The sequence below is a fragment of the Leguminivora glycinivorella genome, chromosome 2, assembly GCF_023078275.1.
Source record: "Leguminivora glycinivorella isolate SPB_JAAS2020 chromosome 2, LegGlyc_1.1, whole genome shotgun sequence".
Lineage (NCBI taxonomy): Eukaryota > Metazoa > Arthropoda > Insecta > Lepidoptera > Tortricidae > Leguminivora > Leguminivora glycinivorella.
The window spans coordinates 1,451,718-1,473,984 of NC_062972.1; the positions used below are offsets into that span (position 1 = coordinate 1,451,718).

Consider the following 22,267-nt stretch of genomic DNA (forward strand, 5'->3'; position numbering starts at 1 on the left):
TTTCATGAGTAACTATCGCGGTAACTGAAGACAATATTAACTAAATGGTTACAAATAATAATTATCATCAATATAATCTGGTCCAGGCAGGCAATTATGGTCGCGCGATAAATGATAAAACATCTGGCCGTCCCTATAATCGCACTTACTAATAGTGCGACAGGGACGGCCTGATATTTTATCGTCTATCGCGCGACCATGCTACCCGTGCTGTACTAGCTTTTGCCCGCGGCTTCGCTTGCGTTAGAAAGAGACAAAAGTAGCATATGTCACTCTCCATCCCTTCAACTATCTCAATCTCTCTAACATGTCAATCCGTCGCTCCGTTTGGCCGTGAAAGACGGACAAACAAACAAACACACATTATCTTTGGTCAAACAACGAATTCTTCCACTTCAGATTATAGAGTAACCAGCTTTTCCCATTTATAATAAACTAGCTTTTGACCGCGGCTTCGCTCGCGTAAGAAAGAGACAAAAAGTAGCCTATATCACTCTCCATCCCTTCAACTAAATCCCCTTAAATAATCACGTCAATTCGTCGCTCCGGTTTTGCCGTGAAAGACGGACAAACAAACAGACACACACCCTTTCCCATTTGTAATATTAGTATGGACGTATGGATTTGACATTATTATTTATATTTAAATAATTATATTGTATAGCCCAATTTCGTCGGGAACAGCGTGTTATGTAATGGCGTCGTTGGTGTACAGTCGTCTGTCACGCCGTGAAGGTGCGTTCGATTCCCAGGATTCTATAAACTTTTTGTATTTTTTTGGATATAAATTTCGTATTTTTTATTGACCGAGCAAGAATGGAGAGCCGAAGGTATCAATTTTATCTTATAGACCCAGAGCCCAGGCCCGCCAGACCTTCCTCAAATTCTCAAGGATGAAACTTTGGGACAATGTAGAGTTCATATCGGCGGTTAATGTGTGCATATTTTCTAGTTCGGCCCATCGGCCAATTTTTTGCTATCAAGTGATGAAGGTGAAAAAAAAAAGTGCTTACTTTCCTTAAATTCTCAAGGCTGATTTTTATATATGTGTTAGAGCACGTTGTTAGAAATTGGTTATCATCAATGCCAGACCGTTTCCGCCGGCCATAACTTTTTCCAGACGCGACAAAGTTGGCAAAAAACGACTCTAACTTACCTCATTTTCTCAAGCCTGATTTTGATATATGATACGCAGGGACCTATAACTAGACCGTTTGTAAGCAGCCAGACCAATCGGATGGACCCAACCATCCGCCAGACCGACTTAAAGTTTCGATATGAGCATTAGTAGAATTGAAATATTCCGGGTCTATAAAAGCTAAAAACTTGAATTTTCTACATTAAGCTACGTGTATATTGTATACTTGACGTTATAAGCGACTTTCAAAAATTTTACTTCTAAGGAAATAAAAAAATGAAAGTTTATATGTGGTGCAAGATTAATTTTAAGCTATGAATTTTATTTACACTGCGTAAGTACATGTGTATTTTATTATAAATATAACTTTTACCAGACGCGACAAAGTTGGCAAAAAACGACTCTAACTTACGTCATTTTCTCAAGCCTGATTTTGGTATATGATACGCAGGGACCTGTAACCAGACCGTTTGTAAGCAGCCAGACCAATCGGATGGACCCAACCATCCGCCAGACCGACTTAAAGTTTCGATATGAGCATTAGTAGAATTGAAATATTCTGGGTCTATAAAAGCTAAAAACTTGAATTTTCTACATTAAGCTACTTGTATATTGTATACTTGACGTAATAAGCGACTTTAAAAAAATTTACTTCTAAGGAAATAAAAAAATGAAAGTTTATATGTGGTGCAAGATTAATTTTAAGCTATGAATTTTATTTACACTGCGTAAGTACATGTGTATTTTATTATAAATATAACTTTTACCAGACGCGACAAAGTTGGCAAAAAACGACTCTAACTTACCTCATTTTCGCAAGCCTGATTTTGATATATGATACGCAGGGACCTGTAACTAGACCATTTGTAAGCAGCCAGACTAATCGGATGGACCCAACCATCCGCCAGACCGACTTAAAGTTTCGATATGAGCATTAGTAGAATTGAAATATTCCGGGTCTATAAAAGCTAAAAACTTGAATTTTCTACATTAAGCTACGTGTATATTGTATACTTGACGTAATAAGCGACTTTCAAAAATTTTACTTCTAAGGAAATAAAAAAATGAAAGTTTATATGTGGTGCAAGATTAATTTTAAGCTATGAATTTTATTTACACTGCGTAAGTACATGTGTATTTTATTATAAATTTAAAGAAGAAAAGTAAATTAAACTTTTTTTCGGTCGTCGAACAAGGTGGTTTAAAATTAGTTTTAAGATCGATCCTTTTTAATTTGTGGGCGAGGGACCTCACACTATGTATAAAGGCACTATGTGTATGTTGCATATAATGTCAAATCCCTCGCATACTACAAAAGTTATTTAAGCATTTATATAAGTTCAGTTAAAATGAGGTGGAAAGTATAAGTGTATATGTTGTGTACACACGTAAAGTATTCTAAACTTTTTATAACGGCATACATGTATTTGAAGAATGCCAAAAATTTATTCGTGTCTGAAAATTCAGCATCTCCGACATGGGTTATAACGGGGTTGATGATGTTCGTATTGAGTACAAATGTTTAAACTTCCTAAACTTGTAATTCTAAAGTTCGTCACTTAGGTATGTTACCATGTTTTGTAGGAGAAAGGAAATTCGTTTAGTTATATACCGTTGTAACATTGATTGTTTACTTCTTTGAATTGAATATTTAATTTATAATGCACTGCACCAATTTGTTTTTTCCTTGTTTACGTTATTTATAATATAAAATTCAATTCGTTATTCAAGTTTTTAGCTTTTATAGACCCGGAATATTTCAATTCTACTACCTAATGCTCATATCGAAACTTTAAGTCGGTCTGGTGGATGGTTGGGTCCATCCGATTGGTCTGGCTGCTTACAAATGGTCTAGTTACAGGTCCCTGCGTATCATATATCAAAATCAGGCTTGAGAAAATGAGGTAAGTTAGAGTCGTTTTTTGCCAACTTTGTCGCGTCTGGTAAAAGTTATATTTATAATAAAATACACATGTACTTACGCAGTGTAAATAAAATTCATAGCTTAAAATTAATCTTGCACCACATATAAACTTTCATTTTTTTATTTCCTTAGAAGTAAAATTTTTGAAAGTCGCTTATTACGTCAAGTATACAATATACACGTAGCTTAATGTAGAAAATTCAAGTTTTTAGCTTTTGATAGACCCAGAATATTTCAATTCTACTAATGCTCATATCGAAACTTTAAGTCGGTCTGGCGGATGGTTGGGTCCATCCGATTGGTCTGGCTGCTTACAAACGGTCTGGTTACAGGTCCCTGCGTATCATATACCAAAATCAGGCTTGAGAAAATGAGGTAAGTTAGAGTCGTTTTTTGCCAACTTTGTCGCGTCTGGTAAAAGTTATATTTATAATAAAATACACATGTACTTACGCAGTGTAAATAAAATTCATAGCTTAAAATTAATCTTGCACCACATATAAACTTTCATTTTTTTATTTCCTTAGAAGTAAAATTTTTGAAAGTCGCTTATTACGTCAAGTATACAATATACACGTAGCTTAATGTAGAAAATTCAAGTTTTTAGCTTTTATAGACCCGGAATATTTCAATTCTACTAATGCTCATATCGAAACTTTAAGTCGGTCTGGCGGATGGTTGGGTCCATCCGATTGGTCTGGCTGCTTATAAACGGTCTCGTTACAGGTCCCTGCGTATCATATATCAAAATCAGGCTTGAGAAAATGAGGTAAGTTAGAGTCGTTTTTTGCCAACTTTGTCGCGTCTGGTAAAAGTTATATTTATAATAAAATACACATGTACTTACGCAGTGTAAATAAAATTCATAGCTTAAAATTAATCTTGTACCACATATAAACTTGCATATTTTTATTTCCTTAGAAGTAAAATTTTTGAAAGTCGCTTATTAAGTCAAGTATACAATATACACGTAGCTTAATGTAGAAAATTCAAGTTTTTAGCTTTTATAGACCCGGAATATTTCAATTCTACTAATGCTCATATCGAAACTTTAAGTCGGTCTGGCGGATGGTTGGGTCCATCCGATTGGTCTGGCTGCTTACAAACGGTCTAGTTACAGGTCCCTGCGTATCATATATCAAAATCAGGCTTGAGAAAATGAGGTAAGTTAGAGTCGTTTTTTGCCAACTTTGTCGCGTCTGGTAAAAGTTATATTTATAATAAAATACACATGTACTTACGCAGTGTAAATAAAATTCATAGCTTAAAATTAATCTTGCACCACATATAAACTTTCATTTTTTTATTTCCTTAGAAGTAAAATTTTTGAAAGTCGCTTATTACGTCAAGTATACAATATACACGTAGCTTAATGTAGAAAATTCAAGTTTTTAGCTTTTATAGACCCGGAATATTTCAATTCTACTAATGCTCATATCGAAACTTTAAGTCGGTCTGGCGGATGGTTGGGTCCATCCGATTGGTCTGGCTGCTTACAAACGGTCTAGTTATAGGTCCCTGCGTATCATATATCAAAATCAGGCTTGAGAAAATGAGGTAAGTTAGAGTCGTTTTTTGCCAACTTTGTCGCGTCTGGCAAAAGTTATGGCCGGCGGAAACGGTCTGGCATTGATGATAACCAATTTCTAACAACGTGCTCTAACACATATATAAAAATCAGCCTTGAGAATTTAAGGAAAGTAAGCACTTTTTTTTTTCACCTTCATCACTTGATAGCAAAAAATTGGCCGATGGGCCGAACTAGAAAATATGCACACATTAAACGCCGATGTGAACTCTACATTGTCCCAAAGTTTCATCCTTGAGAATTTGAGGAAGGTCTGGCGGGCCTGGGCTCTTGATCTATTAGAGAACATATTGATTTTTTTATTGTCATTTTGATTTTCTATTTATTAAGTTGAGATATAAAACACAACTTTTAATACCCTCGCTAAATATAATATTTTATCGAAATTACTCCTTAGATAAAAAATGTCCACTTGAGTTTTTAAAGCATTACGTTACTCAGTTAACTATTGCATTTTCATTTACTAATTTAAGATTTCAAAAGCGATTTGAATACCCTTGCTCCATCGAAAATAAACAATTAGAAAAAAAAAAACATTCAAATCGTAGTTTAGAAACTAAAATTTATCTATACTTTTTTGGAATTTTTAAAAATATCAGATTAGGATAATTATGTTAGAAATTCTGAGTTCGACGAACCCAAAAATTATTACCATGTAAGAGAATAGGTTTTTAATCTTTTTTGTGGAAAACGCTCAGTAACTACTGTACGAGTACATATACATTTATGTATAATAATAAAACAAAAAATAGTGTCTCATAGTATTATGTTCCTGCCGGTGAGTAAGGCTGCCAGAGCTCAACGAGGGTGTGGGGTGCTGACGACGGGAGGACTTACGGAACTAATTTGTTCCGTCTATTGTCCTTTGAGTCGTCGGCAACCCAAACCCTCCTTTGAACTTGTACACTCCTTTTTGCTGTGCACACGCAGCAAAGGGGAGTGTACAAGTTTCTAATGGGGCGGCAACGCGCATGCGACACTCTTTGAGTTGCTGGCGTCCATAGGTTACGGTGACCGCTTTCCATCAGGCGGACCGTATGCTTGTTTGCCACCGACGTAGTATTAAAAAAAAAAGAGAAAAAGTCCTGGATTCGAACCCAGTACTTCCATGCAAATCATGCGATGGCACGTATTTACCGCAAGGCTATTTAAACAAGCTGTCGCCGCGTGAAATTATCGACTAGAAGGAATACAAAAACACTGTTTGTATGTGTGAGTGGTACTTAAAAATAGTGTAAAATAGTAAATTTATTTACATTGATGGGATTAACGTTACAATGAGAAGTTGAATGTTTGTTGTAATACGTCAATTTTAATATTAAATGTTCGCGAAGCATAATTGAAAGTATATAAATGCCTGTACGACTCCACAAAAAAAATAAGACTGGTAATTTGCAGATTAACGCCATCTAACGCAGCCTGAGCTTCGGGTAACCTAAGCGAGCCACCTTAAATACAAGGTTAGATAGATTTTTTTGAATATTGTATAACTAGCTTTATTTATAGTGTATGAACCTGCCTTATAAATCTATATTATTTAAGGTCATGGTTCGTTAATATTTCTTGTATGTGGGTAGCTTTTGCACACTTTAAGTTTTCCTCAGTCGCCCGTTGACGACGAACGTCGGGATGAATTGTAAATTCATTATACGCCAATTAATCCGTTTCCATAGTTTTATTTCATGAGTAACTATCGCGGTAACCGAAGACAATATTACAAAATATTGAATTGAATTGAAATATACAATTTTACTTGCCGTGTGACGTGTAACCTCGGCGCGGTAAGTATTCGTTTTATAAATTAACTGATAGATTATTAACTAAATAACACATACCATCATGTTCTATGTCCTCTTCGAAGTCCAGAGCGTTGTAGTCGATTCTCTCGTGACGTGACCGTTCTAAAACAATATAAATTAAAATAATAGGTTCATACATTTATGGATTATCAACAAACCTCATAATTGTCGTAGCGTGTGAACGAAACCTTATGTATTGGCATGAAATGCGTTATCTGTACTACCGTGCCCCCGCCAAGACGAACCAGGAAACGAAACGCAAGGTAATTATTTACATAAATAACAGACGATATTACGAATATGGTTAGTTATGATTAGTGAAGCGCTGGTAGCCTAGCGGTAAGTGCGTGCGACTTTCGTTCCGGAGGTCGCGGGTTCGAACACCAGCTCACACCAATGAATTTTTCGGAACATATGTGCGAAATGTCATTTAATACGCCAGTCGCTTTTCGATGAAGGAAAACATCGTGAGGAAACCGGACTAACTCCAATAAGGTCTAGTTACCCTTCGGGTTGGAAGGTCTGATGGCAGCCGCTTTCGCAAAACTAGTGCCTACGCCAAATCTTGGGATTAGTTGTCAAAAGCGGACCCCAGGCTCCCATGAGCCGTGGCAAATGCCGGGATAACGCAAGGAGGATGATTATGAATATGGTTAGTAAAAATAAATATAAAAGAAAATCTAAGTTGTAATACTGACATATTTAAATAGGTTACTAGACTCTTATCGAATTTGGCACAAGAAATAATTGTTTCCTGTAGTATTTGACATAAGAAACCAATTTTTATAGATTTTGGGTATTACAAGTGTATGGTGGCTACGTATTTTCGATTAAAAATGTGTGTAATATTTATTTTAACTTTGGTCACCGAAAACGCTGTCAGACGTGTAGTGACGTCATAGAACCTAACTTAACTTCATGCCGAGTCAATCACTGACATGATGAACTCCTAACTAAAATGTCAGAAAATTTTGTGCTCAATTCGATTTACGTCATGCGCAAACAATCTATAGATTAACATGGCTAATAATGTTTTTGGCTAATTAAGTTAAAGTAAACTTTAAAACTTTTTTTTTGTGGTTTTCAAGTCGTAAAATATGGTTTTTTTTTTCGGTTAATTGGACAGTTATAAATAATATAAAATTGACTTTAAAAAAGTGTTAAGTAGCCTATATCACTTACCAAAGTAGTATCGCATTCGCCCTCCTCTTTCTCTTCGAAGGGACCTTCCGGAGTGCCGCCTGATACCGCGCCTGTCACAAAACGGAATACATTTTTTTCAATACTACGTCAGAACAGTATAATAAAGAGTACTATCGTACAGTATGGCCACTCCCGCTCCCCGCTGAAAGTGCCGCCCACCCCCTCGGCTACCTCAGAGTTGTCGCCTGTCAAAAACGCGAACAGTCGACCTGCCATATCTCACTCATACAAGCATGGTACGCGTTCACCTACACGAGCTCAGAATGTGTGCTAGGAACGCGCCTCTTTCATATATTTGATCACCAGTGTCCGAGGTGTGACGTACAAACGTGGCAAACAAGCATACGGTCCGCCTGATAAAAAGCGGTCACCGTCACCTATGGACGCCTGCAACTCAAGGAGTGTCACGTGCGCGTTGCCAACCCATTAGAAACTTGTACACTCATTTTTGCTGTGCTAAGTACACAGCAAAAGAATGTACAAGTTCTAAGGAGGGTTTGGGTTGCCGACGACTCAAAGGACAATAACGGAACAAATTAGTTCCGTAGGTCCTTCCGTCACCAACACACCCCACCCTCGTTGAGCTCTGGAAGCCTTATCGTCCGTACATTATTCTGAATGGCCATAATGTTCATAACTCGTGTCGATTTAAAGCAACTCGTGTCCCTTTGGTCAAGTTTTAATTTATCGCCACTCGTTCCGTGCTTCCTCTTTTCCACACTTGTATCGTAATGCTTGATTTTTAGGGTTCCGTAGTCAACTAGGAACCCTTATAGTTTCGCCATGTCTGTCTGTCCGTCCGTCCGTCCGTCCGTCCGTCCGTCCGTCCGTCCGCGGATAATCTCAGTAACCGTTAGCACTAGAAAGCTGAAATTTGGTACCAATATGTATATCAATCACGCCAACAAAGTGCAAAAATAAAAAATGAATTTTTTTTTTTTTATCAGGGTACCCCCCCTACATGTAAAGTGGGGGCTGATATTTTTTTTCATTCCAACCCCAACGTGTCATATATTGTTGGATAGGTATTTAAAAATGAAATACGGGTTTACTAAGACCGCTTTTTGATAATATTAATATTTTCGGAAATAATCGCTCCTAAAGGAAAAAAAGTGCGTCCCCCCCCTCTAACTTTTGAACCATAAGTTTAAAAAATATGAAAAAATCACAAAAGTAGAACTTTATAAAGACTTTCTAGGAAAATTGTTTTGAACTTGATAGGTTCAGTAGTTTTTGAGAAAAATACGGAAAACTACGGAACCCTACACTGAGCGTGGCCCGACCCGTTTTTATTAATAAATAATTGTGACTTACGCTCACGAGTATGTTTGGGGTCCGGCCGACTCGGCTTACTCTTCGCTTCTTGGTGTTCCCTGTCTGCGCGCTCCTGTTCCGATCTCTAATATAAAACAAACACATGAGACGTTAACCATTATACAAATATAAAACAGGATAAGTTCGCCTTAGTGAGGCCTGTTTAGGGTTGTAAATAGAAAAAAAACCAAATGTTTTTTTTCAGAATTGTGAAAAAAAAACATAATAAAAAAACCGAGCAAATTTATTTTTTTCTAAATATGTTTTTTTTTCAGATGAACAAATAATACGACAATAACGGTTTTTCGTGAGTTGTAACATGTTTCAATAACAATAACGTACATTTTAATTCAATTAACATTCAGTATACAAACGTTTATTGGGGAATACCCGATGCTGCGTTTAGCGTGGAGAAGGCTGGTGGTGTTATCAACAGCCATGTAAAGTGGGGGATGATATTTTTTTTCATTCCAACCCCAACGTGTGATATATTGTTGGATAGGTATTTAAAAAGTGATAACTACCAAATACAGATTTCGTAAAAGTTACTTTTATAAGACCAGAAATTAAAGTTATTTGATTAAATTCGTTTAATAGTTAACATAAAAAGTCTAAAAAACCGTATAAAAGTATTAACTACTTTAAAATTTTGAGATTTCGTACTTTAGAAAAAAAAAACTACATACTACACTGAGAAAAAAAACTGTTTTTTTAAAGTGATTCTTAAATTTTTTTTTCATAGTCCCAGAAAAAAAACCGTCTATAGTATCCTTCGTCTGAGCATAAGACGACCTGTGAGGCCTGTTGTATTGTATGGATCTGAATGCTGGGCGACAAAGGTGGAGGATGAAAGGAGAGTGCACGTAGCGGAAATGAGAATGTTGAGATGGATGTGTGGAGTTACCAGAATGGATCGGATCAGGAATGAGTATATTAGGGGAAGTTTGAAAGTTGCGCCTATAACGGAAAAGATGAGTGGCAGGTTGGCGTGGTACGGTCATGTAATGAGGAGGGATGAATGTCATATAGGCAAAAGAATGTTGGAGACGAAGGTTGATGGATGGAAAGGGAGGGGTAAACCCAAACAACGCTGGATGGATTGTGTGAAAGAGGATATGAGGAAGAAAGATGTGAGTGTTGAGATGACGAAAGATAGGGGAGAATGGAAGAGGAAGACGTGTTGTACCGACCCCCCATAACGTGGGGTAAGGGTAGGAGGAAGAAGAAGCATAGACAGTTGTTTTAGGGTCTGGTGATACTTACTTCCAAATAAGATTCTTATGCTAGCTCAATAAGGTTCACTACAGAACAGACCATACACGGTGTAACATGTGAAAACCGAATAATTTTTAACAGCATATTCCTCATCATATTAGAAAAGTAATATGTCATATAAACTTTTTTGGATTTCGCCTCCTTTCAGAGCTTTATTTCTCAGAACATAACGCTGTTTTGATGGCGATGATGCCGTTATCGGACATAATTTAAATATCCTAGTTGATAGATATCAAAAAGTAACTACTGACACATTGCAAAAAAAGTTTTTTTTAGAAATAAATTGTAAATTTTTATTATAAGTGCCAGTTTTACGAACAACCTTCACTTTTTATTTGAAACTACACCCTAAAAAATCTAAAAAAAATTACACAAAAACATTTTTTTTGGCGAAATTTTTGACATTATATAACATTTTATAACACTCTATCTTTATTTTGCCCTCAAAAATAGCGTAGTTAAAATCTTTCGATTTCCCAATCTTACACGGTGTATTATACTGATACTGACCTCAAATTCTGACAGTTTGATGATGCGTCGCTGAGCCTGACGCCAGTGGGGCGGGGTCGCCGAACGCGAGCGGGAGCGAGAGCGGGATGGCGTACGGTAACGCTGCAACATAGTGCATTTCCATACTAGTGTCAAACCTGGGCCATTATTTAGAGTTCGAGTCCCAAGATATAGGTAAGGTAAGGCTCAAATTCTCTTAAAAGACATAGAACAGTCACCGGCATAAATGTGATGATTTCTATACCTTGTCACATTAACGTCTTGTTTGAAATGTCATACGAAATTGTCAAACGATTTAAAGCGACAAGGTACCAAAATCATCACTTATTTATGACGGTGACTGAACAAGTAAATATACACAATCACACAATAAATTACGTTTTTAATACATTTGCAAAAATATCATTAACATTTACGAATTTAACTTTGAACTTGAATGATATTGTCAAATCATCACTATAATCTACCTTGAGGTCGAGGAGCCATTTACGTCGATCAAAAACATTGTTGTTAAAATAATTTTGATTTTACACCTCCAGAAAGAGAAATCAAATAATAATATCTATAATCAAGTCAGTGTCATTTAATTGTTACATAGTAATTGGATACTTACGAAAACGCCTCGTCCTTTGATGATACGACCACTGCGAGTGTAGGCGTTACGATCTCTTTCACGGTAACGCATCCTAAAACAAGTAAAGAAAATTAAAGTTAATCCTCAAACATCATACAAACATCTATGGATCAAAAGAGATCATAATTCATGATAGTAACATGAATAAGGCAAAATAATTTTGGTCAGAAACACACTTCGCATAACATGTTTCGCGGAAACACTTTCGGCCGAATGGTAATTATGCAGAAAACTTAGTTGGCATTATTACTACCATGCATACAATACGACACATTTGGCAGAATATTATTTTACAGAACTTTGGTCGACTTTGATTTAGCGTAATTTTATGTACCACTAGCTTTTGCCCGCGGCTTCGCTCGCGTTAGAAAGAGACAAAAAGTAATAGTCACTGTCCATCCCGTCAACTATCTTCATTTAAAAAATCACGTCAATTCGTCGCTCCGTTTTGCCGTGAAAGACGGACAAACAAACAGACACACACACACTTTCCCATTTATAATATTAGTATGGATAAGAATCGTAAAGCATACTATTACAAGAGAAGAATTATGACACGCTATCAAAAAGGAAATACTGTCCCAGGGCCACTGTTAGGTACGACGACGACCGAAGCGAAGAGGAGTGTTAGGTATCTTGCATCCCCAACACACCCGACTCTCTATTATGCACTAATATTATCTGAGAAAGTACTATTCGACTAGAAAACTATTATGCTCATCAACATTATGACAACATACGATTCGGTATTATAAAAATCTGCGAAATGGTTTATGCCAAAGCATATTCTGCGTAAGGTGTTTTTGCAAAACGTGACTTCTGCCAAGAAGTATTATACGAATCAAATATATTATGTGAAAAAAGTTTTTGCAAGACAAATAGTGAACCACAATTCAAACTATAAAGAAAAACACGCGCGCTCTGTCTACGCAAGTACGCAACTTTGACATCCACCCGCCTTCTTCAGTTTTCCGGGATGCATGTAACTGTGTCTTAATATCGGGAGCTCGGCAAAAATCGAAAACGCATACAATAAAAGTAAAATCAAAAATAAGATAAAACTTACATCAGAAATTGGCTGAAACTGTAAGAAAACTATTATTGCATTTTTGCTGTGAGTCTCCGACTCTCTGTCAACTGGGTTGATATTATGTTTTAGGTCCCAATTTATTTCAATATCAAATTAAATGTATAAAATATCCACAAAAGACATTGAACATAACCTACTTACAAAATAAAACTTAAATGTTATAAACTAAAACTACCTAAAAACTAAACTTAAAATAATAAGGTCAAGGCGACGCTGTTTACGGCATATTTCCAATCTTTTTACACCTGTAGCCTATGGGTCAGCTACACGCAGAAAGCTTCAACAACGCTCTACGCGTGCAGTACAACAATGCTCTTCTGGCATGTTTGCCGATGCAGGAATAGATGGTTTCCATGCCATCATGCGAAAGAGGTCTGCGTCAACCGTGATCAGGATACGGGGCAGCCCCAATAGAATCCTAAGCATTTTTTTTTAAATAAACCTTGCTAGCGAGGCAAGGTAGTACACGCAGGCAGCATACCCGCGCTGTATTGCGATTGCAATCCCCCCGTTGACTCCCTTAACCGCCTACCCAGCTCTCTGCAGAGATTGACTAACTAATCCTGTATCAAAGCATATACCTATAGGCTTCAACAATACCTTTCTCTGTCCCTCTTAGGATCCAGCCTGTCTCTTTCCCTGTCCCTCTCATTGTCCCTGCCTCCTCGCATAAGAAAACTTAATTGGTGGGGACCTCAGAGATCTCATAAGGGTCTCTATTGTTTAGTGATTTAGTTTAGATTTGATTGACTACTAATCCTGTATGAAAGCATATACCTATAGGTCTCCACGATACCTTTCTCTGTCCCTCCTAGGGTCCAGCCTATCTCTTTCCCTGTCCCTCTCATTATCCCTGCCTCCTCGCATAAGAAAACCTTATTAGTGGGGACCTCAGACATCTCATGAGGGTCTATCTATCGTTAGGTGATTTGGTTTAGATTTGATTGATTACTAATTCTGTATGAAAGCATATACCTATAGGTCTCAACGATACCTTTCTCTGTCCCTCCTAGGGTCGGGCCTATCTCTTTCCCTGTCCCTCTCATTGTCCCTGCCTCCCGCATGAGGAACCTGTTGGTGGGGACCTCTGGGATCTCGCGAGGGTCTATTTTAGAGGTCTGCACGAGGGGATGAGCTGGTTCGGTGATTTCACCCTCGTCTGCAGATGCTGATTGATGACTGAAAAGAAAGGTTCACTAATTAGGTTTGCACATTAGTTTTTCTGTAGTTGAGTTGACGGTATTTTGTACTTGATGTGATGATGTGGTTTTTATCTAATCGCAAAAATGGAATTCCCGACATTTGGAAGGGGCAAGGGGCAAAAGTACAAGTTTAAAGAAAATTCGCGTCTTTCCAAGGAGGGAATTCAAAAGGTATATAATTTGTTCGAAACTTCGCATCTGTGCACTGAAATGCACACTAATAATTTCATTTTGACTCACCGTCTCTTTTTCTTCTCTTTTTTGTCCTTCTTTCGCTTCTTTTCTTTCTTATGCGACTTCTCAGATTCTGCTTCGCTTTCCTCGCTCTTTTTATCCTTGCGTTTCTTGGCTGTAACAAAAACACTATAAATAATATATTGTTATTATAAAGGTAATCGGCAGACCAGTGTAAGAAAAAATATAAATACGAGATCCGTGACAGTCAGCATTTGAAAAGACGAGTTAAGCATTCAGTCTGTCAGATTTAAGTCAGGTTGTCGACTGATCGCAATTTATCGCGTGCTATTCAGTCAATCACGGCCCAACTGACGAATTGACGGGTCGCGATATGACTTAGGATGGCCGAGTTTACAAGTCACGATCCGGCCGAATCCACAGGTCACTATGTAAGTCAGGATGGCCGAGTCGCAAGGTCTTCATGAGTTGAGTTTTGGCCGTGTCGGAGTAATGTCCGAAGCGTGTCCTATTAGTGTAGTAGTGACCCTTCAGCCGCAGTAGTTGTCTGCAGTTGGCGACGACGGCGTCCTGCAGGGGGCGCGAGTTGCGGTCCACGGGGAGCGCCTCCAGCTGCCGCACCAGCATCGCGCCGCTCACCATCGCTCCGAATACTTACACTGAGGCGTGTGTACATAATAGCAGTCAACGAGTCACTGTGGTAGTCAGGATGGCTGAATTGCTAGGTCGCGATAAAAATCAGAATAGCCGAACTGACGGGTCGCGATGTGACTTGGGATGGCCGAGTGGCAAGACCTTGATACGAGTTAGGATTTGGGATTGGCCGTGTCGGAGTAATGTCCCAAGCGTGTCCCTATTAGTGTAGCACTGACCCTTCAGCCGCACTAGTTGTCCGCAGTTGGCGACGACGGCGTCCTGCAAAGGGCGCGAGTTGCGGTCCACGGGGAGCGCCTCCAGCTGCCGCACCAGCAACGCGCCGCTCACCACCGCTCCGAATACTTACACAGGCGTGTGTACAGAATAGCAGTCAACGAGTCACTGTGGTAGTCAGGATGGCTGAATTGCTAGGTCGCGATAAAAATCAGAATAGCCGAACTGACGGGTCGCGATGTGACTTGGGATGGCCGAGTGGCAAGAACTTGATACGAGTTGGGATTTGGGATTGGCCGTGTCGGAGTAATGTCCCAAGCGTGTCCCTTAATAGTGTAGCACTGACCTTTCAGCCGCACTAGTTGTCCGCAGTTGGCGACGACGGCGTCCTGCAGGGGGCGCGAGTTGCGGTCCACGGGGAGCGCCTCCAGCTGCCGCACCAGCATCGCGCCGCTCACCACCGCTCCGAATACTACGTGGACACTGGGGGCAACGAGATGGGAGTTCAGAATTATGACAATACCTAGAGACGGAGAGTTTACGAAATGATCTATTCACATTTTTACCAATAGGCAACCTGTGGCCCATTCTGACAAGTCATAAATATCAAATGGTCTCTGTCTAATATGAAAAGTTGAAAAGAGACTTCCGCTTATAACTTGAAACTTTCAGCTTCAAAACGGGCCATTTGTACCTTGGTTCGCAATTTTGACATGAAACATAACTAATATTGTCTTCGGTTACCGCGATAGTTACTCATGAAATAAAACTATGGAAACGAATTAACTCGCGTATAATGAATTTAAAATTCATCCCGACGTTTCGAACTCTTTACAGCGTTTGTGGTCAACGGGTGACTGAGGAAAAATTACAATGTGCAAAAGCTACCCACATACAAGAAATATTAACGAACCATGACCACAAATAATATAGATTTTTAAGGCAGGTTCAGACACTATTAATAAAGCTAGTTATACAATGTTCAAAAAAATTATCATTACTATGTTAAAAAATAATTAACTAATTAATCTACACAAAATTGACAAAAACAAACTGTAAATGTCCAACACCATACAAAACAAATTCGAAACGTCAGGATGAATATTTAAATTCATTATACGCGATTTAATCCGTTTCCATAGTTTTATTTCATGAAACTTAACTGTAATAGGAACTTATGTAATATTCTCCTGACAGAGAATAAGAATTATACAATATTAAACATGCTTTTAAAATCCGCAATATCTTAAACAGAATGGTAACAAGATTGTTAATAATCGAAAAAAACTGCAAAAGGCAGTGTGAATACTTTTTGATACAAATGGCGGTATCTTCACACATTCTGTCCTAGCTAAGTTTTCATGCCAAATACTAATCAAAGTTGAATTAGTAGTAGTGCTTATAGGTTATACCTTTTTTCTACCAAGTTTGTGAGTTGCTCAGATTCGTAGTAAAAGACAATGTAAAAGGTACTCATTGAAAATTGCAAACGGGGCTTAATCGCGTATTATTATGTTTCTAAAACTAACCTCCGATTCAAAAACGGCATTGTCCCCGTGGTCCCGGAGCAGTCTCAGCGATTCCCGTTTGCAATTTTAAATATTGTGTAAAAATCGTGTAAGTTTAAAGGTACTCACTTGTCGAGATGAGGCGCCGGCTGTGTGGTTCTACAACACACAGAACAACAAGAATGAGTGCGCGGGCCCGCAGCGACCAGCCGCGCCGCCTCTACAACACAAGCGCGCGTTAGCACGACCCCTGACTTTATTTGTACATTATTCTAAGCAGGGACAACCCTAGCGCTGCTTCGCTGGTGCATGTTAACCCATCCTGTGACTCAGAGATCTTAACCCTTTAATGCATATTGTTGCCATTTGGCTACAATGCATATATTTTTAAATAAACTAGCCAAAATATAAGCTGGACGTTTTTATATATTTTTCCTAGATCCTGCATCTAAATAACTAAATAAAAAGAATTATTTCCAACCAAAAATAAAAAAAATCATGCATTTAATTAAGGATTAAGATAAAATGGCGGAAGTGTGAAAAAACTGGACGATGGCGATTTTTAGTAAATGATTTGGGCAGATTTTTTCAGAGTTAGTAATTATTTTATGTTTAATTATTTTATCATAGGGGTTCCACAAATAGTGTACCTTTTTAATAGTAGTCATTTCTTTTAAATAAAACTTATCAATTACGATATATTTATATAAATAATATTTGGCCTATTTAACTTCTAACACTGATTTAGTATAAAAATCGATCTTAAATATTTTTTTTATTATTTTTCCCAGAGTCAGAAAACCATTGTCTATCACATATATTAATATCTCGTTAAAAGAATAATTCATGCATTTAAGGGTTAATGTAACCTTAACGCATGTAGCGTCGGTCGATGAACTCCCGGCTGATTATATCATTTGATTAAAAGAGCAAACGGTGGTCAGAATAGATTCGTTCGAAATGTGGTGTTGGCGTAAAATGTTGGGAATTTCATGGACAGCACGTCGCACACAGACCAACCCCTATAGACATCCGTTACAAGACGACTCGCGGTCGCCAGCCTTCCTAGTATTTGCACTGATATAAGCGCGGGCGCTCGCCGTGCCCGATCAGTATCGACCAAGTAACAGACCCGAAAGCAGCGCGTGTTTTTCGCACTAAAAAATTGGAAAAGGGTATTTTGATGCCTTAAAGATATCCCCCTGTAGTGTGAAATGGTGTGGAAAGGTAACAAGAAGCTCAAATTTAAAAACAGACAGCATTACATTCCACAAATAAGTCATATTTATAATTTATTCAGAGAGTCAACTTAATGTCAGAGACACTTCTGTCCCTTTTCATCTGGCGCGCGCCTCCTTGAAACGGCCAATCTGCTATCTGCACCCCAAACACTGGTGAGTATCGCGAACAAAATATACAAGAATTATAGGTTTCTTTGACCAGCTTAATGTCAAGACAGGCGCCTCTCTGCTATCTGCCGGGAGAGAATTATAGGTTTCTTTGACCATTTGGCCAGACGAGATCCTGACAGCCTTGAGAAGGCGTTGATCGTCGGACCAGTGGAGGACCATCGTAAAAGAGCCGGATTACCCACGCGCTGGTTCAACACAATCATGAAGGTCACACGCGGTGGGCTCCTTTAGGAAGGCAAAAGATCGGCCTGAGTGGAGAGCACTGCAACATACAGCGACTTATGGTGGTCACAACCCTCAGTGATGAGGTTTCGACGAAGAAGAAGAATTACATCAAAACAATCACAATTATATTGCTTTGCCTGTACATGCAGTCCTCTTTGTGGTAGGTGTCTTGTAATTATTAACACGCTTTTGTGATTAAAACCAATATTGGAAACCAAACCTTTGTGCAGCGATCAAGTATGTCAATGAAAATATTATTAATTCCCAGGTGCCATGGGATTACCAGAGAGTATTCATGTGAAAACCGGTAAAAATCTCAAATAGGAAAACTGAAAATCCTATCACTGACACTAAATAAAATGTTAACATGTTTACAAAGTCACTTAAATACTACATTACAATACCAACATCTGTTAGAAGTTGAAATATACATATATGTTTATTGTTTAATAATTGTTAATTTACCAGTTGTATAAACACCTTGTTTTGTTGACTTTCAAAGTCATAAAATAAAGTGGGTATGTCTCCTGTTCAATCAATTGATACCTAACCTTTTATCAATGACTGTACTATTTTTCTTTAAAGGGACATTTTTGTAAAACCTAAAGACAATAAAGATAAGTTATTTACCATAAACATCTTATAAACACCTCCTGGGTCCATATTTCTCAATTGTTAACAAATCAAATAATGTGATGTGGGTCTAATTTTAGCTTGAAAGATTTGACCTCATCACACTCAAATAAAGCAATAAAAGGAGAATTATTTTATTGTTTCAAGGACATGTTTTTGAAGGCCAAAACATGTTTTACAAAAAAAAAAACGCTTTGAACTTGAACTATAAGTTATCTGCTCACAGATTTTAACCCATAGACAACAATCCCAGATCTTTTTAATTGAATATGAGATATCATTGTCAGTATCTACCCATCAAAAAAATTGGAACATCCTTACCATTTGCCGAAGAACTTACATGAAGAATTGTGAGCCGTTGGTGTCCTTGCCTCTGTTGGCCATAGACAACAAATATGGCCTGTCATGGGGAAGCTCAAATGTCTCATCTAGAAGTTGAAATAAAACAACATTTAAATATAAAACATTAATTTAAAAGTATTTACATACAAGAAACTCTTCAATACTTGTCTGATGATGATTTTGAAAGTGCTTAATAGAAAATTTAATAGTGGGGGTGTAATAAATGAGATATCAACATAATTGTTATTGCCTAAAATATACTATGATGGTCTACAGTCATCCTGAGGCTTGCCATTACATTATACAGTATTAGTTTCTGTTTGGTCCAATGGTTGACTGGTAGAGAATGCCTTAAGGCATTAAGTTCGCCATTTGTACTTTATGTTGTGCAATAAAGGTTAAATAAATAAATATAATAATAATAATAATAATAATAAGCCTTTATTTCCTTTTGAAAATTGCATTTTTTACCAGTTATTTTAGATATATAAGTTTTTATTTTAAGGTCCCATTCTGGGTAGGCCTCCTCCAATAATTGCCAGGCTTTTGTCTCCTGCTATTGTTTTCCAATCACGTCCTGCTGTTCTTTCTATATCGTCAGCCCACCGTTCTTTTGGGCGACCTCTGTCCCTGTAGTTGATTGGGCCCGACCATGTAGAAACTTTTTTTATCCACTTTTCTCTTGGTGCTCGTGCCACATGTGTGCCACATGTGCAATCCAAAGGTGAAAATAGGGCAATGATAATGTCTTTACATTTAAATATATCATGATATGAATAAATATACATTTTAACACAATCACAATCCAGAACCAGCCAGTCACATTCATTATGTAAGATTTATCTTGAGTCGCTATAAATATTATATGAAAGAGGAAGCGCTTGTTTCCATATTTAGGAACAAAACACAAAACACTCTTGGCAATTTACAATACTGTTACATTTATTATTAATCAAACTCAATTTTACTAGGAAAAGCTGTAGGCCTACCATAATTAAAACTAATACCTTCAAAGGTGCCTCCATAGATGGATTCTCCTCCAGTCCCATTGGCATTGGTGAAATCTCCCCCTTGGATCATGAAATCCTTCACCACTCGATGGAACAGCATACCCTATAATAAAATTAAGTTTATGATTAATTAGCAGAGTCCACACTGGCAGCAAGCCTCTGTGCTCAAGCGCGCATGTTTATCTAGAAGCAAATTTACTCCGCAAGCTGGCAACCCTTGGTCAGCGGTTCAAAATAGTTCTACACATATTCACCCAGCTATTCATCACTTTTTCTGACTTGGATACATTCAACCTGCAGGTTGTTAATGTAATGTATAAATAAATAAATATTGGGGTCACCTTACACAGATCAACAGTAAACGCGAGCGAAGCGAGCGCGAAATTTTTTCTTTGTTGTCAGCGTCGGGATGCCCATTTAGGTGTTTTGCCACTACATGATGCCTTTAGGTTTCCAAGTGTTTGAAGTTCTCTCATCGTCACGCTTATTATCCTCCTATGCTCCTTTGACTCATACAAATTGCGCCTCTATGTGACGTTTTGCGCCATTAGCTTTATGAGGAACTCCGCTTTGAATTGTCGGATAGATACATGGACAGCGACGTAACTTTATCTTTGTCGTTTTCACATCGCCCTAACAGAAGCACCTGACTTATGAATGTTGTACACGGTGACATTGTGGTGCAACTTTCTAGTTAATCTGAATCACAATAACTGAATTTATTCCCGACCCCCTTCGCCATTTTGGAATATGTGGGTAGGGCACGCAATGTAAAAAAAAATGTGGATTTTTACACATCTACGATTTTGGGCCGGATAAATTAAGGTCAGCTAGAGCATGAAGATATATCTCGTTAGCAATCACTGGGATGGAGGCCAGGTACTATACTTGTCATGAAAAGTCTAAAGAGACAATTTTAAGTGGCTTTAAAATCACTACCGGGAATCCATCTTTGCTGTCATGGATGTGGCCAACCCAAGAAATCATATTATTTTTTCAATACTTTTTGATTTTTTTTCTTGGTGCCAAGTTTTTCCCTGACCTCCAAATCATTTCCCTGACTTTCCCTGACTTTCCATGACCACTATGAGCTTCCCTGACTTTTCCCTGACTTTCCCTGACTTTCCAGAAAGTGGACACCCTGACTTAGCACCAAACTAAGCAAAGCTTGTACTATGGGTGCTAAGCAACAATATACATACTCAAATAGATAAATGCATATTTATATATACATAGAAAACATCCATGATTGAGGAACAAATATCTGTGCTGATCACACAAATAAATGCCCTTACAGGAATTCCAACACAGGACCGCGGCTTAGCAGGCAGGGTCACTACCAACTGAGACAGACCGGTCATCAAAATAAAGTCACTCTTCTTCATACTTCAAACTTTTAAGGAACATACAAAATATGCATTATGAATTTAGCCTTCAGTCCCAGTAAACTTGTACCTAGAGGCAAGATTGCAAAGGCACCTACCATACATAAGGAGATTATTCACCTTTCATATTTTTTATAATGCATTACAGATTTGCTTGAGCCAGTGATGATAAAAAGATGTCAATTTTACCATTGCTGGATTATCAGAAAATTTCACATGTATGTCAAGTTTGAAATATCATTAATTGATAACAGCAATTATGGCTTACTTGTTGATTGGGTTTGATGACCGTTACTAATAGCTGGATTAAATGGGTAAGACACAAAAGTAAAATTTACAAATTAACCTTTAAGATTTGAGACATTTTTACTAACCTTATAGATAAGGGGTTTCCCTGTAACTTTCCCAATCCCGGCGTCTCCCGCGCACAAGGCGCGGAAGTTCTCAGCGGTTTTGGGTGCAACATCGTTGTACAGCTCAAAAACAATCCGGCCGGACGGTAGGCCTCCAATCGTTATGTCCATGAAAACGCGATCGCGTTCCGGCTTCTCGTCGCCGTCCACCGTCATTTTGGACAGCTTGGATACTCCGGCTCACAGGACTTACAGATTTGGAACTAGAAGCACTATCAGACAATCACTTCGTGAAAATTCAGAAGATAAATTCTTGAAAACGCAAGCCAGCACCAGCCAGCATTAGCTGTCATAGCCAATAGATTTTTTTTTCTTCTGGCGAGGCCAAGATTCTGCCATTTTGCCAAGATTTTGTCATTATGCATTGCGCTATCTGTGGCCCCTTTGTTTATGGTCAACTATAGTGTGGAGAAAACGCTATTTGTGTCGATATCGAAAATATTTTTGACGTGATAACGTCTAATAAAGCTAGGAACACACTACGCGGACGTCCGTCGTGAATCGACCGCGGACGGGAATCTGGACAATGGAAATACACATAACCGTGCAAACTATCGGTCGACGGACGCGGACGTGGCCTTGAGCGCACGTACGTCC

At 38.2% G+C, this 22,267-nt stretch overlaps 1 protein-coding gene across 1 annotated transcript in view; it reads right to left on the bottom strand.

Moving 5' to 3' along the window:
* Window positions 1-21,951, bottom strand: part of LOC125234794 (peptidyl-prolyl cis-trans isomerase G) — a 37,234-nt gene extending 15,283 nt beyond the window's left edge. The window contains exons 1-13 of the mRNA XM_048141199.1: window positions 21,632-21,951; window positions 19,870-19,975; window positions 18,861-18,948; window positions 16,380-16,409; window positions 15,089-15,225; window positions 13,918-14,026; window positions 13,516-13,654; window positions 13,299-13,330; window positions 11,365-11,437; window positions 10,752-10,853; window positions 8,967-9,051; window positions 7,628-7,702; window positions 6,486-6,551 (exon numbers count right to left, since the gene is read on the bottom strand). Coding sequence (XP_047997156.1) covers window positions 6,486-6,551; window positions 7,628-7,702; window positions 8,967-9,051; window positions 10,752-10,853; window positions 11,365-11,437; window positions 13,299-13,330; window positions 13,516-13,654; window positions 13,918-14,026; window positions 15,089-15,225; window positions 16,380-16,409; window positions 18,861-18,948; window positions 19,870-19,975; window positions 21,632-21,826 — 1,237 coding nt within the window. The 5' untranslated portion in view covers window positions 21,827-21,951. The remainder of the gene's footprint in view (window positions 1-6,485; window positions 6,552-7,627; window positions 7,703-8,966; window positions 9,052-10,751; window positions 10,854-11,364; window positions 11,438-13,298; window positions 13,331-13,515; window positions 13,655-13,917; window positions 14,027-15,088; window positions 15,226-16,379; window positions 16,410-18,860; window positions 18,949-19,869; window positions 19,976-21,631) is intronic.
* Window positions 21,952-22,267: the final 316 nt, after the last annotated feature.